The sequence below is a fragment of the Protopterus annectens genome, chromosome 11.part0 (genome assembly GCF_019279795.1).
Source record: "Protopterus annectens isolate FY-2018-M chromosome 11.part0, PAN1.0, whole genome shotgun sequence".
Classification (NCBI taxonomy): Eukaryota; Metazoa; Chordata; order Ceratodontiformes; family Protopteridae; genus Protopterus; species Protopterus annectens.
The window spans coordinates 1,217,142,732-1,217,158,551 of record NC_056745.1 but is presented as its reverse complement, the minus strand read 5'-3'; the positions used below and the strand labels follow the sequence as shown (position 1 = coordinate 1,217,158,551).

At 36.0% G+C, this 15,820-nt stretch overlaps 1 protein-coding gene across 1 annotated transcript in view; it reads right to left on the bottom strand.

Annotated features, from left to right (window-relative positions):
* Positions 1–2,610: 2,610 nt before the first annotated feature.
* LOC122814858 (mucosal pentraxin-like) overlaps positions 2,611–15,820 on the bottom strand; it is a 71,280-nt gene continuing 58,070 nt past the window's right edge. Inside the window, exon 4 of the mRNA XM_044087138.1 lies at positions 2,611–3,480. Within this exon, the coding sequence (XP_043943073.1) occupies positions 2,876–3,480 (605 nt within the window). The 3' untranslated portion in view covers positions 2,611–2,875. The remainder of the gene's footprint in view (positions 3,481–15,820) is intronic.

The following is a 15,820-nucleotide window of genomic DNA, read 5'->3' as shown; positions in this document are numbered from 1 at the left end:
GGGTTTACCTTTAGGTTGGATATGGACTGTATAAAGTATGTGTTGAATTTGGTGGCTGTTTGAAGATGTGGTATATTGGGTTATGGATCGGGATCAATTTTATTTCCTGGGTTGAGTAGCAGCATTACAGAGGACAATAATTTCTTAGGGTTGTTTTTTCTGGTTATCTTGAATGTAAGAATAGTCTGATTTTTGTCATGCATATTTTTGTTTGATTGTGGAGTTGTCTGTATAACTCAAGATTTATGTTGTTTTTGTCCTTTAGCCATGCAGTCCATGGTTTGTCCCTGTCTTTCATTAGAATTTTACATGATTTGGTGAGCCATGGGGCATGGTTGTTTATTATTCTACATCAATGTATAGTCAGTTCATGGCTATTTAAGTGATCTGTGTCATTCTGCATTGATGTATAGTTTGTTTTGGGGGACTTGCAGCATGTGTACTTCACTGACTGTTCTTATTAAGGTGTTTCTATGTTACATTGGAGTGTGGGAGTTCTGCATTCCCTTCCCTTGAGGTCTGTTACTTGCTCTGTTTTATTGTAATCTGCCTGCATATGTGAATCATTCACAGGTATGTGTTTTTATGACTCCTGTGGTGTCTCACCTTAACAGTATACCATGGATATACTGGTGTGTGGACTGTAGTGTTGCACTGACCTACCCTGGGACATACATCTTCCATCTTTAACCATTTTAACCTACCCTTATGGTAAAATATGGATGCATGGCTAGCATGCCCTATTGTTTCTAGGTATCCACATTTTTTACATCACATTGCTGCTTTACTTTTATATCCCACATATCCTGTGAACATACTTCTCACATGTCTAAAGTCTGAAAGCTTGTCCACATTTTTGCATCATAATTATGGTATATTCCTCATAACATTTGTGGTTTTCTGACATATCTTTTGGGATTTCAGTCACTAATATAATGAAAAAACTGCATGAAAAACCCAGCCAAGCTAGCGTTTTCACTGTGTGATACCTTATACTTCCTGTAATGGAGTAATAGATTTCATGTATGTATAGGCACATCTATATGCATCCTTAAAGACTTTAGTAAAAAGTCATAGACATTCAAAAGCCATTTAGCTGAAGCACTAAGTCCTTAAGGGCCCACTTGCATATATATATCTCATGGGTCTCCTATCATAGGAGGTTTAAGGTATCTCACACTGAAAACTCTACTATGGCTAGGTTTTTATTACAGTTCTTACTGAATGGTTTATTTATGTGATCTTTTTACCCTTCGGTTTGGAGGTCACTAATGTAATGACAGACATCTGTGTTTCAGACTTTATACCCTTCAGAAAAATGCATGCTAATGGAAAGTCAGTAGTTATTCTATCCACTTTCTCAATGTATAAAAGCAATATGTATAAGATGTCCCTAATTTAGTGCCTTTGTCCCCACATTATTTGCGTGTTTCATCCAGAATTCTTGCTTTGAGAGTTTGAGAGGCAAGTGAATTTTTATCTGGCAATTGGTGCAGAGGTTTAAGTTGCAAGCTGCAATTCCTGTAGTATGGGGTTTGATACTCTCAGCCCTCATTTGCCTGCTATGTGACCTTCAGAAAGTCATTTAATCAGGCATTGTTCCCAGGTCACCCCTGAAAAGGTACAGTGTCCAGTGAGCCTAGTTGGTTAACAAATCGGATTATTATTATTATATAATAATTCAAACTGCTTTAAATGGCTGACCAATGTCTTACACATTTTTCTATGCTGAACCTTTCCATAACTGTTTTGTTATGCAAATTACTTTGCAACTAATGCTCACTGTCTCCATGACTTCTGTTAATGAACCCCATGCCATTCCCACATGTTGCTGGGCTTTCCTTTTCCCATGATTTCTTGTTTTATTAATCTGATGCTGTTGATTACATCCTCACTATTGATCTGTGTGCGTGAGGTTTCTTCAGATAATGTGATTTCTAATGCACACTCATATGCTTGCACCGTGTACTTAGATATGGCCATGAAATAGCTTACCAAGATGTGGCAACAAGCCTGTACTGCGGACATCAGGAGAGGCTCCTCATCATGCTGTGATCTCGGTGGCATGAATATGTGATTAGCAATGCTGCTCATCGTACAACAAAGGTAAATCATTTTAACTTGGCTGTGACATGGCCACACTGTTAATGAATCCCCAGGGAAGGTCTTATTTTCTAATAGCCTATATCTTCATTCCTTCAGGAACGACCACTCAAAATTTGTAATACTACAACCCAGACAAATTTAAGTCTTCAGCCAGATGGGACTATATACCAGTCTAAAGAGTGCCTATCCATGTAGAAGGAAACTCACTAAAGCTTGAGTATGGTACAATGATAGATACTGTACAGATATTATGTGATTCTTCCAGAACATATCCAGCATTCAAGGCTATTTAACCCCACTTTATGTTTATTTAAAGGGTTTGCTCCCACACCTTTATTGGTTTTCTAAGTCACTTTTTCAGTATTCACTTTTTGGTAAGTGGTAATTCGAAAAACTGATTCAATCTCATGTAGGTAAACCACATTAAAACCTATGCAGAAACATGTGTTTTCTTTTAATTTCTTTACTGATTCTCTTATCTCTAATGGTTCATGGTTGAAAAAATAGAAATTACAAAACAGTGTTAAGAAACTTCCCTGTGTGGAAGATTTTCAATCCATTACAGGCCTGGAAGAATGATTCTCTTTTGCAAAAAAAAAATGTATCGACTATTATCAGTTTCAAATACAGAGATTAAAATGTCTTGCAAAGGATACAAGCACATAATATGTTCCTTGCTAAATATTTAAATGAATACTCACAAAATAATTTTTTAGAGTGACTGTACTATTTTGTTTTATTTATGATATTAGCATTTCTAGTTCTTGCACTAATCTTCATTTTTCACTACCACAACATAACCCACAGCAACATAATTTAGTGTGCCCCAGCCAATCACATTACCAGAAAGTTCGCAACCTCCATATTTTGAATCACGGATTTTGAAAGGAGGCAAAACATAATCCCATTGATTCACACAGTTTAATTCTCCTACATATGACTGAACATTATCAGTGCCACCTTCAAGTTTGTCCTGCTCCTTCCCCAGAATTGTTACACCTCCAGGTTGTATGGTGTACCCTTTTGATAAAACTTTCCTGACTAACCTCCTCCCATTTACCCATAATCCTACTAGTCCTGTGCTTGAATCCCATGTAATGCAAACATAGTTCCAAATTTGCAGACCATCTAAGGCATCAAAAGTGACAGCATTGCCTCCTATATGAACTTGATATTCTCCTACTGATTTTCTGACAAGAAGCAAATCATTTTTTCCACTGGATGTTGAGTAAGAGAAAATAGAGTAATTTTTCCAGAGATCTGTTAAAGCTCTAACACACAGCGTCAAAGCCGTGAAATTTGTATCTTTTATCGGTGTTACTTTCACATAAGCAGTTCCAGGTTCTTGTGGAAATATCATATAGGAATTTGAACCTAAAGAAAAATCAAAAACAAAATTATTATTTTTAACAACAATGCTATAACAGTGGCAATTAAACATTTAATTTAACTTATTAACCAGGCAAGAGATGCTAAGCAAAAAGTTCACATTTGAAATAGCAGTCACCTTTAGGTTGGTAGTAGAAAGAAATAATGGTTGGATCGGGGATATCCAACCAATGTTCTTTTAATCAAATTAATTTATACTATTATTAAATTGAAACTACTATCTTCACCTTCTCCTCTCTCACACCCTTCATTGCTGCAGCATGCATATTACCCTCTCAAGCTACCATACAAACATTCTTCTTCCATATTTAGGAAATACATTAAACTTACTGTAAAAATCACTAATATTCACCCCCTCTCTTTGTGCATCTCTCATTTACTTACTCTATGTTGACAAGAAATATTAGAGATCTGTTTCAACAACTTTTCTCTGCATGCCTCTTATAACCTCTAAATAACTGATTCATCTACATCACAATACACAGCCCTACATTCATATTCCCATTACCATTTGTATATAACCCTATTCTAGTATAACATAAACAATTCTAAAAACTGATAGAGATACATCTCAATATGCAGCTCTCAATACCAGTTCTCCCATACTTTCCTCTCTCATACCTAACAGATCATTTACCAAAACATAATCACAGCAACTCCTTCATATCAGATATTTACTAGGTGCTGATGCTGTACTGAAGAACTGTTTAGCTTTCTGTTTCTACCACTGCTTTCTGTTCTACCTTTAAACCCTTCACATGTACCACTCCCCCTCTCCTTTATTCTATTATACATAGCTTTCACACTTTAACTAATCCCAGCCCACTGCATTTCTTTCTCAGTACTAATCATGTTCAGTTCAACACCATATCGATATTCCTTTCTTCACATAAACCCCAGGAACACATCACCTGCTATTTTACATATGTTTATATAAGTATGTCGAATTCACTCATTATGATATTAAGCTAACAAAGTTTCTCAACAAATTCACACCAGTAATTTCATACTTCTTATTATAGTTTCATAGTTTCATAGTATAGTACTAGGCTATCTGCCCTGGGGCATTTGTAAGCCTAGCCATAGTGATGTGGCTTTTGCCACCCCATGAAATGGTACAAAAATGTACAGAATAAATCTAGAATACTGTGCCTCTGTCTAGTAGTGACACAATGAAGGTCCCCTTATATAATAGAATTAGTTTAGTATGCCCCTGTCTAGCAGTGACACAGATGTGACCCCTGGGGTAAACTTACGATCTCCCATCCACTCATCAAGATCTCTCTTGAAGAGAGTCAGTGAGGGGCTCTGCCTAATACGAACTGGGAACCTGTTCCAAAGCATGGGAAGGCTCTGGGTTATGAATCTATCCCTCCAGCATGTCCTATTCATACTTGTGCTGAGGTTTAAGTCTTTAGTTCTCGTGGTCCTGATGGATTTGGATTTTTTGAGGTGGAGCATGTCCATCAGATCCTGATTGGACATGGCCTTGTACGTCAGGCAGAGATCACCTCTGAGCAGGCGGTATGCTACTGAATAGAGCTGAAGTTTCTTTAGTCTGGCAGAATAAGACATATGTTGGAGACCCTTGATCCTTTTGGTGAGGTACTTTTGTGGTCTCTCCAGCTGTTGCAAATGCCGGGTGAGGTACATACCAAATGGGGCATTGTACTCAATCATGGGTCTGATGAGGGAGGAATATAGGGGTACAATGACATCCTTGGATCTGGATGTGAATCCCTTCATGATGAGGTGTGCAAGGTAGAATGTTTTTCTAACCACTTTGGCAACGTGGGTGTCAAATGAGAGGTCGCTGTCTACTTGGGTCCCTAGGTCTCTGATTACTTTTTCCATACTCAGTGGGTTGCTGTCTATGTGATAATTTGTGAGTACTTTGTTTTTTCCAAAGGGATGACTATACATTTTTGGCATTTAGTTTAAGGCCGTGACTACGACACCAGTTGTCTGTTTCAGTGAGGCCTTTTTGTAGGATGTGTGTGTCTGCTGGTGTATCGACTATGGCGCCTAGTTTGCAGTCATCTGGAACTTTGTCAGCCACAGCCCTCCCATGTTTGCTTTAACATCTGAGAAATAAATGCCGAACAAGAGGGGTCCCAGGACAGATCCCTGTGGGACACCACTTGTGACTGGCTTTGAGTCTGACATTGCTCCAGCGATTTTAACTTTATGGGTTCTGTCCTTTAGCCAGTTTGCAACCCATCTAGTGACATAAGGGTTTACTTTTAAGCTGTTTAGCTTATCTATGATGCCTGAGTGGGGTATTGTGTCGAAGGCCTTAGCCAAGTCCAGGTATGCTGTATGGACTGCTTTGCCCTCATCAATGGCTCTAGTGACTGTTTTGAAAAAGTCAACCAGGTTTAAAAGGCAGGATCTACCCTTTACAAAGCGAAACTGGGTGGGGTCAAGTGTCTGTAGGTCCCCTATGTCTCTGTTTATGAGTTCCATAATGATTCTTTCCATAGCTTTGCAGACCAGGCAAGTTAAGCTTATGGGGCAGTAGTTTCCAGGGTCTGTAGAGGCACCCCCCTTGTAGAGTGGGACCACTGTTGCTGTACGCCAGTGTTCAGGTACATATCCTAAAGTAAGGCTAAGGTTAAATAGCATTTTTATGTGTGGGTTTTGCTCCTCTTGGAGTTCACGTAACACGCACCCCGGGATACCGTCAGGTCCCATTGATGCTGTGTTTTTTGCTTTGTTTAGGGCAGTTCTCACTTGGACATTTGAGATGACAGGGAGATTACATTCAGCTGGGATAAGTATTTCTTCTTTTGGGGGTGAAGGAGGGGAGAAATTTGCACTGAACTTGTCAGACAGAATGTTAGCAATATCTGTGGGTTCAGTGTATTTTTTGTTGTTGTGAACCAACTCTAAGCATATCTGAGGGTTTCCGTCCAGGTTTCTAACATAGCTGAAGAAGGCTTTGTGGTTATCTTTAGTGTCCTTAGCGATTTTTCTCTCAAAGTTTGCCTTGGATGTTTTTATGAGAGAACGTAGTTTTCTGCTAATGTTGATCAGAGATGTCTTCCCTTCATGGGATTTCACTCTGACATGCAGTAGCTTCCTTCTTTTGTTATAAAATTTGTTTATGGCTGAGGTCCACCAGACAGGATGCTTACATTTGGTGGAGAGGGACTTGGATTTGTTTGGGATTGCATGATCCATGCATTCTTGGAGATGTCCATAGAAATCATTTGTGAAGGATTCGGCATTGTGGGATGTGGTATCCACTGGCACAGTGGGCTTAAAGGATACCATCTCAGTCTTAAGAAGAGTGAAGTCTGCTTTTGAGAAGTTTTTCACTGTGGTCTTTTGTGCTGGGGGTGGAGGTGGGATATGTATATCCAGGGTGATTAGTTTGTGGTCAGATCTCACTAGTGAGGGTATACTTCGGTGTGGAGCATTTTGTCCCCATGTTTGTGATGATCAGGTCTAGTATATTATCTCCCTAGTGGGAGAGGTGACGAGTTGTTCCAGTGCATTTGAATTTATGAATTCCAGGAACCTTTGGGCTAGGGTATTAGGGCTAGAATAATGTACCCAATCTATGTTTGGGTAGTTGAAGTCTCCCAGTATGATGGTATTTTGTGATACATTCATATCCTCCAATGTCTTCAGGAAGGCTGAGTGGGGTTCTTGAGATTGGGAGGGTGGTCTGTAACATGCTACCAGTTGTATAGCAGTTTTGCCTATGGTTAGTTGCACCTGTATGGTCTCTGATGCTTCATGTGTTGCTACTAACCTGGAGGTGTGGGTGTCCTTTATGAATATGGACACTCCCCCTCCCTTTGGGGTTCGGCCTGGGTTTTGGGGCCGAAAAGCATGATACGAGGTATAGCCTGGTAGCGCTGGGGTGCTCTCAGGAGCCTTGAACCAGGTTTCAGTTACTGCACAGATGTCAATGTTCTCCATGCTGAGGAGTGCATCAAGTGCCTGCATCTTGAGATTTAGACTTCTGGCGTTGAGCAGCATTACCCTTAGTTTATTTCCATTTTTGTTTTCTAAGGAGGTGGGTTTGTCTTTTGAGCCTTGCCTAAAAAAAGCACTATGGGGGTGGCAAGAGCCTTAGCCAATATCCGGAAGCCCAGTAGTGACAGGTGTAAGCCATCCCTTGCGAAGCAGCGTGGCTTGTCCAACATATCATCCCAGGCAGACAGACATTGGATCCCCTTAGAATGACACCAGTACTTGAGCCAATTGTTAAAGCTGATCATCATGTCTTTGTATTGTGGTATCATACTTGGTGAGGGTAAGATGCTGCTCAGGGTCAGAGTCATACCAGCCTGGGCTACATAATCGGAGAGCTCCTCTATGTCTCTTTTCATGTAGTCCAGGGAGGTACGTCTCAGGTCATTCACACCAGCATGGACAATGACGGAGTCATATTTGTACTTGCTTTGGAGTGACCTGAGTGCGTGTGTTGTGGCGGATCCTAGCTCCGGATAGACAGCTCACAGTCACCTTCTCCTTGTTCAGCCTGGTCAGTGGGACATCAGTGTGTCTGATTATGGAGTCACCTATTACTAGTGTATCAGGCAAGGTGTTTGGCCTTAAGGGCTGCGATTGGTCAACACACTGATTTATTGAAGTATGTGTTGCATGTGTTTTGTTTTGAGGTGGTGGATTTTTGGATGTCTGCTTTGGGAGCCTCTGTTGTTTTGGTAAGTTTATTATTAGAGCCTCCGAGTATGTCTTTGTGTTTTTATGTGTTTGGTTTGCAGTTGTGGTAGGTCTATGTGGGACTGGGATTGTTGTGTGTGTGGTTGCCATCTACTCCTGTCTGGTCATGCCAGTCCTGAGTTGAGAGAGTTCAGCCTCCAGTTTGGCTATATAGTTGCATCTCTCACATGTATTTGTGTTTGTTGGGAGGAGGAGAGGGTTGTCTGTGTACATGAGACAATTGTAGCATTGTCTCAAGATACCCAGATTGACCAGCTGAACTGGAGACGACACCAGTAATCTACCACTTGACATGCTAGAACAGTATAAGGGAGTGGTATACCTTTAAGGGAAGTGGATATTCACAGGGGTGGTAAGTAGATGTAGTGCTTTACTTAGTAAGAGAGTGCTTACTTAGTAGAGAAGTATTGAGAACAAGTGCTAGGCTTATAATACAGTGAGTAGTCTGGTTATACTAAGAGTAGAGCTTCCTTAAGGGAGAATTTGAAGAGCAGACTTGGCGGAGCCAGAAAAGTTTAACCTTGTTTAACCAGCACTGCGCTATCATACGCGCGGTAAAGCCGTGCAAATGCAGATTTTAAACAGTGAACTACAAAAGAGCTAAAAATGGTCCCAAACAACCAATTACTACAGCTTCTTGTGCTGAGGTCACTTCCCCCAAGGACAGGTAGGCTGCTCAAGGCTCCCCACTCCCACTGGTGAGCAAAGAAACTTCCTTCTATCCAAGTAAGGTAATGGAAAACACAGGAACTACACCACAGCACAGAACACAGCAATGCCTGTAAACTGGTCTAAACTAGTCGAGAAAAGTGGGAAAACAAGGGATATTTTTTTGTTTTTTTGGTAGAAACACACAGAAAATGCAGAAACAGTGATAAATTAGTTACACAGGCTAGCACACTTTAGTGGGCAGCCTCCACAGTTAAATTAAACAAACAAACAAGCAAACTTTCAATCAAATTCGACTAAAATGTAACTTTAAGTGCAGATTTTAAAATAATGCAGCAATCAGTTAAAAAACAGTTCAGGCTAGTTCAAGGTAAGCTACAGAAGCTATTTCAAGTGCAAAAAAGCAAAAATACTTAAATCCAGAAGGTGGTCGCTTTCCTGAGTTCCCTGCTGCTAGGACCATTCTGTAAACCCACGTGGAGCTTGTCTGAGCAGTATAGCCAGAAAAAAACGCCCAGAGGTGGATTTTAAACAGTGAACTACAAAAGAGCTAGAAATGGTCCCCAACAACCAATTACTACAGCTTTTTGTGCTGAGGTCACTTCCCCCAAGGACAGGTAGGCTGATCAAGGCTCCCCACTCCCACTGGTGAGCAAAGAAACTTCCTTCTATCCAAGTAAGGTAATGGACAACACAGGAACTGCACCACAGCCCAGAATACAGCAATGCCTGTAAACTGGTCTAAACTAGTCAAGGAAGGTGGGAAAACAAGGATTATTTTTTTGTTTTTTTGGTAGAAACACACAGAAAATGCAGAAACAGTGATAAATTAGTTACACAGGCTAGCACACTTTAGTGGGCAGCCTCCACATTTAAATTAAACAAACAAACAAGCAAACTTTCGATCAAATTCGGCTAAAATGTAACTTTAAATGCAGATTTTAAAATAATGCAGCAATCAGTTAAAAAACAGTTCAGGCTAGTTCAAGGTAAGCTACAGAAGCTATTTCAAGTGAAAAAAAGCAAAAATACTTAAATCCAGAAGGTAGTCGCTTTTCTGAGTTCCCTGCTGTTAGGACCACTCTGTAAACCCACATGGAGCTTGTCTGAGCAGTATAGCCAGAAAAAAACGCCCAGAGGTGGATTTTAAACAGTGAACTACAAAAGAGCTAGAAATGGTCCCAAACAACCAATTACTACAGCTTCTTGTGCTGCGGTCACTTCCCCCAAGGACAGGTAGGCTGCTCAAGGCTCCCCACTCCCACTGGTGAGCAAAGAAACTTCCTTCTATCCAAGTAAGGTAATGGACAACACAGGAACTACACCACAGCCCAGAATACAGCAATGCCTGTAAACTGGTCTAAACTAGTCGAGGAAGGCGGGAAAACAAGGATTATTTTTTGTTTTTTTGGTAGAAACACACAGAAAATGCAGAAACAGTGATAAATTAGTTACACAGGCTAGCACACTTTAGTGGGCAGCCTCCACAGTTAAATTAAACAAACAAACAAGCAAACTTTTGATCAAATTCGACTAAAATGTAACTTTAAGTACAGATTTTAAAATAATGCAGCAATCAGTTAAAAAACAGTTCAGGCTAGTTCAAGGTAAGCTACAGAAGCTATTTCAAGTGAAAAAAAGCAAAAATACTTAAATCCAGAAGGTAGTCGCTTTTCTTTTTTTTTTTTTTTTTTTTTCAAAACAGGTTTATTGTTTTAACATATAAGAGAAATATCATAACAATTTTATACAAGTAATTAAAATAGGTATTATTATAATATTCAACAAAACAACTAAAGTATTTACAAAGACATCCACTACAATCAGATCAATTAATTAAACTAAAATACCATGCTATTGAAATTAAAATTTTTTAACAAATTTTGTAAATTATCCCATACAATAAAATAAGATGTTTTTCTATTTGTTCTAGTCCTAATTGTGTTTATTTCCATATGGCACACTATATTCATAACATTTTTAAATTCATTGAGCGAAGGAGGTGTATCTGAAATCCAATTTCTAGTTATTATTTTCCTAGCCACTGCTAGAATAGACCATAACAAGGGAAGCTTAACCTTTTAACACTTTGAGGTACAGGTGTGTTGAATAATATAAGAGATTTAGAAATAATGAAATTATCTGTAAAAGAGCCTGCAAAATTCATTAATTGACTTCCACTATTCTTTCAACTTTATACAGTCATAAAACATATGAGCCCAGTCAGCATTAATTTCTACATTACATCTCTTACATAGATTATCTTTATTATTTATTTTATTCATCATCAAAGGTGTATAAAAGATCTATGTAAAATTTCCATGTATAAAGTCTCCAGACAATGGAAGGCGTAGTTCTATAAGCAGATTCCAATATATATTGTTTATCTTGTTGATTTGGTGGGTCCCCATTAATAGAAGTGAAATAATTCCAGTATGAATCTACACTGTAAAAAGTTTCTTGTCTGATAACTTTATGTATGTATGAAAGTTTACCTTTATCAGAAACTTTATGTTGTAAATTTAATATCAAGTAATCAATCAGTGTTGGAATAGATTCTTTAACAGTTATAGACATTAAATCTATTTTATTAATGAGATGTTGTCTAAAGGTCTGAACCTCTAACCAGCAAGTTTCTCTTAGATCAAATTCTTGTTTTAAGAAATCTAGATTTTTAACTTTATTATCAGATATCAACTGATACCAGTACTTTAGATCATTATCTATAGCTAAATGAGTTCCTTCAGAAGTAGATGACAAAAGCATACCCTGAGTATACATTATAGGAAATACAATACAATTCCATTCCTATACTTAGGGTGCATGAATATAAAGTTACGATAACTAATAATAATATTTAATGGGTAACAAACCATATGTTTAGGTGTAATAGGTGAAGTACAGAATTCCTTTAGTAACCATAACATGGAGTTATTTACAATCATATTTTTATGTGTTAAGGAGATTTTCATGAAGTGTATACTAATTAGCTCCCAATAATCTTTCCATTTTGTGACATATGACTGATCTATTAATAAAGTAATAACTTTTACAATAGAAGAGATAGTATATAAATTAAAGTCTGGAAAAGAAATACCCCTTGAGACCAGCTATTAGTATGTTTCTTTAATGCAATCCTAGGTCTATTAGGTGCCCATAAGAAATTTAACATTAGTGTGTTCAGTTTCTTGATAATTATTTTTGTAGGTGGAAGTATTATTGATTGTATTAAGTATAAAATCTTGGGGAATATTATCATTTTAATAATTGTAAGTCTCTCCTCCATAGTAAAAAACATATTATTCCAGGTATTAAAAAGATTTTGTATATTAAGAAAACAGGTATTATAATTATTATATATAATAGATTTAATATCTTTAGACAGTATTATACCTAAATAAGTTATCTGACCTGAATTGGGTACATATTTAGTAAAATCACTAATGAGAATATTTTTTAGTGTATATATAGGTAGTATTTTAGTTTTTCTTCATTGAATATTAAATCAGAAATACTTTTAAAATTCATCATGTTATCAAATAGAGACTGTATAGAAGAATTAGATCCTGCTGATGTAATTAGAGCATCATCTGCAAAAGTTGAATTTTGGATGTTGTATTTTCATCTATTTCAAAACCCTCTATGTCAGTACTGTTTCTGATCAAATTAGCCCAAGGCTCCATTACTAAAGTGAATAATAGTGGAGAAAGTGGACATCCTTGTTTTGTACCTTTAAGAATGGGTATTTTTGTGAAACATATGTTCCTACCTTAATATAAGCCAGCGTTCCTTTGTATAAATGTTCAATTAGATTTACAAATGCATCCGAGAAGTTTGTGCACTTCATTAAGGTAAACAGATAGTCCCAACTTACTGAATCAAATGCTGAACTTATATCAAGACTAATAAGTGTTAAATCTTTCTTTTCCTATTTGCAAAATCTATTAATGTTAAAGTTCTTCTTATAGTATCAAAAGTATTTCTATTTAGAATGAAGCGTGTCTGATCTATATGTATAATAGCGAGAATGATTGTCTTCAATCTATCAGCGAAGATATTCATAAACATTTTATAATCAACATTAAGTAATGAGATGGGCGATATGAAGAACATCTAGTTGGATCTTTATTAGGTTTTAAAATTGGCGAAATAAATGTATATTGCCAAGATGGGGGTTATTAACTCAGTTTGGGCCAAAATAAAAACCTTATGTATTAATGAATATGTATTTTTAGAAAGGATTTTATATATCTCTGGTATAATACCATCATTACCGGTGCTTTGTTTGATTTAAGCTTATTTATTTGTGTAATAACTTCTGTATATGAAATACTCTTGTCCAATAGTTTAATCTGTTGTTTATTAAGCTTTTATTCATATTTGTGGTTATAAACTCCTTTATTTTATCTTTAGGTTCCATGTTAATATTATTATGGTTAATTTTGTGAAAGTGATTTCTAAATTCATCTAGTATTTCTGGTATACTAGAAACATTCTTCTTTTCCTTAGAGAAAAGATTTCTTTGATATGGTTTTGTTTATTCAACCTTTTGTTTTATTTTTAAGTCTATGTAAGTATTTGGGGCTTATTGAATAAGACAAAACTTGTATTTCTCTAAAGTTATTTTAACTTTATGAGTTAAAATTTCTTTGTATTTCTCATTTAGTTTGTTTATTTCTTCAATAACTTTCTTGTCCATAATATTTTCTTTATTATTATGTTTATAAGAGTCTAATTTACTTTGAATATCTAACAATTCCTTATCCCTAGATTTCCTTTTATTATTATACCATCTGATACTTTGTCCATATAGATATGATTTTAAGGCATCCCAAACATAAACAATGGAGACTTCAGGAGTGTTATTTATGTCTAAAAATGTTTTACTTCTGAAAGTATATATTCTTTATAGTCTTTTAGTTGAGTTAAGTATGCTGGTATCCTTTTGATCTGAACATTATGAGTATTTTTATCATGAATTCAAAACAATTGAATTATGATCAGATATAGGACATGAAATGATTTTGGAATTAATTAAATCTGTTACCATCTGGTTAGAAATAAAGACCCTATCTATTTTTGAATAAGTTTTGTATCTGTTAGAAAAAAAGGTGTATGGTAATGATTTTGAATCTATCTGATTATTAATATCATTCAAATGATAAGAATTAGCAAAATCCTTTAAATGTTTTGCATTAGATGCAATTCTTCTCTTTCCTATAGTGGTAGTATCACTTTCATGTAGTATACAATTAAAGTCACCAGCTAAAATAATATCTCCTATAGAGAATGATATGATCTTATCAAGATGATGTTTCACTGTATTAATACCAATTCCAGGTATCCAATATACATTAATTAAAGTGTAAGTCTTCCCATTAATTTGTATTGTAACCATACAAAACATTCCTTTGTCATCCTGATAAGACTTAATGGTTTTAGGAATGGGCATACTTTTATTCCATAAAATAGCCACTCCTCTTTTTCTGAGTGTGCTCTGAACTAACCAATACTGTATATTTGTTTGTGGCTAGTTTATCAATATCTTTTTTCAAGAGATGGGTTTCTTGTAGGAAGACTAAGTTGGCCTTATGTAAATTAATGTATCTTATTAGGCTTGCCCTTTACATGGATTATTCAATCCATTAATGTTTAAAGAAATTCCTTTTAAAGATGTCATTTGGCATTTTTAAAACTTAAGAATCTTATGATCAAAATAACAAATAACAAGATAAGTAATGTTACATCTCCTCCTTTAGGTGTACCTTTAAATATAGCTGTATTTATTGAATCTCTTATGGGATTTCGTATAGGATTCAATTTTGTTTGTAGTGACAATGAATGTACAAAATATATTGTGGATGTCAAAACTATATACAAATAACAATGAACAAGTGAAAATAATGTAAGGATTAAACCTTGCATCCAGCCTGGAGTTATAAACTTCAACTTAGAGTAGTATTTACCACTCAAGTTAACCCCTACCCTAAGCAGCAGTACGTCAGCTACCACCTTATCAATTTAATACTAGTTATATTTAACTGAAGTTAACAGTTTTCAATTCAATTATCTAGCAAGACAAGACTACACATTTGGTAAAACAGCATCATATAAACTAAAATAAACCTTTTTTTTTTTTTTTTTTTTTTAAAAACTGTTCATACTACTATATACATCCATGTAATATAAAACACTTGTATTCAAATAGCATTCAAATAATCTTGATGTTAGAAATCAAGAGGAGAGAAAAATAAGTTCTAACATTCATTTAAATCAAAAGCTTTGGCTAATATGATTCAGACATTACATATATTAGGATGCATCTATTTTCTGTCATGTAAATACAGTTAACAGCTTCCAAAAAACCTTGAATTGCTTGTATATGAGCATTTACTCAAACTCATTATTGCCAATAGAATAAAATATTGTATTCATAGAAATTGTTATAAATCATACTTCATAGTTAAGCAGATTCTCAGAAACATTTATATACATATCTACATACACACACATACACACCACACACACACACACATATATATATATATATATATATATATATATATATACATATATATACACACATACACACATATACACATATATGTATATATATATACATATATATATATATATATATATATACACATGCATACACACACACACACACATACACACACACACACACACACACACACACACACACACACACACACACACACACACACACACACACATACACACACACACACACACACACACACATACACACACACACACATACACACACACATACATATATATATATATATCTGATCTCACTGAGTTGTATCTTTACTGAGCACCATCTTACATTGCTGTCCCTTCAATAAATCTGTCTGCTTTATACAAAATAATGCACAGCAAACACATTTTAGTAACCAGATTTTACAAACATGCTATACTACTGCTTTAAAAT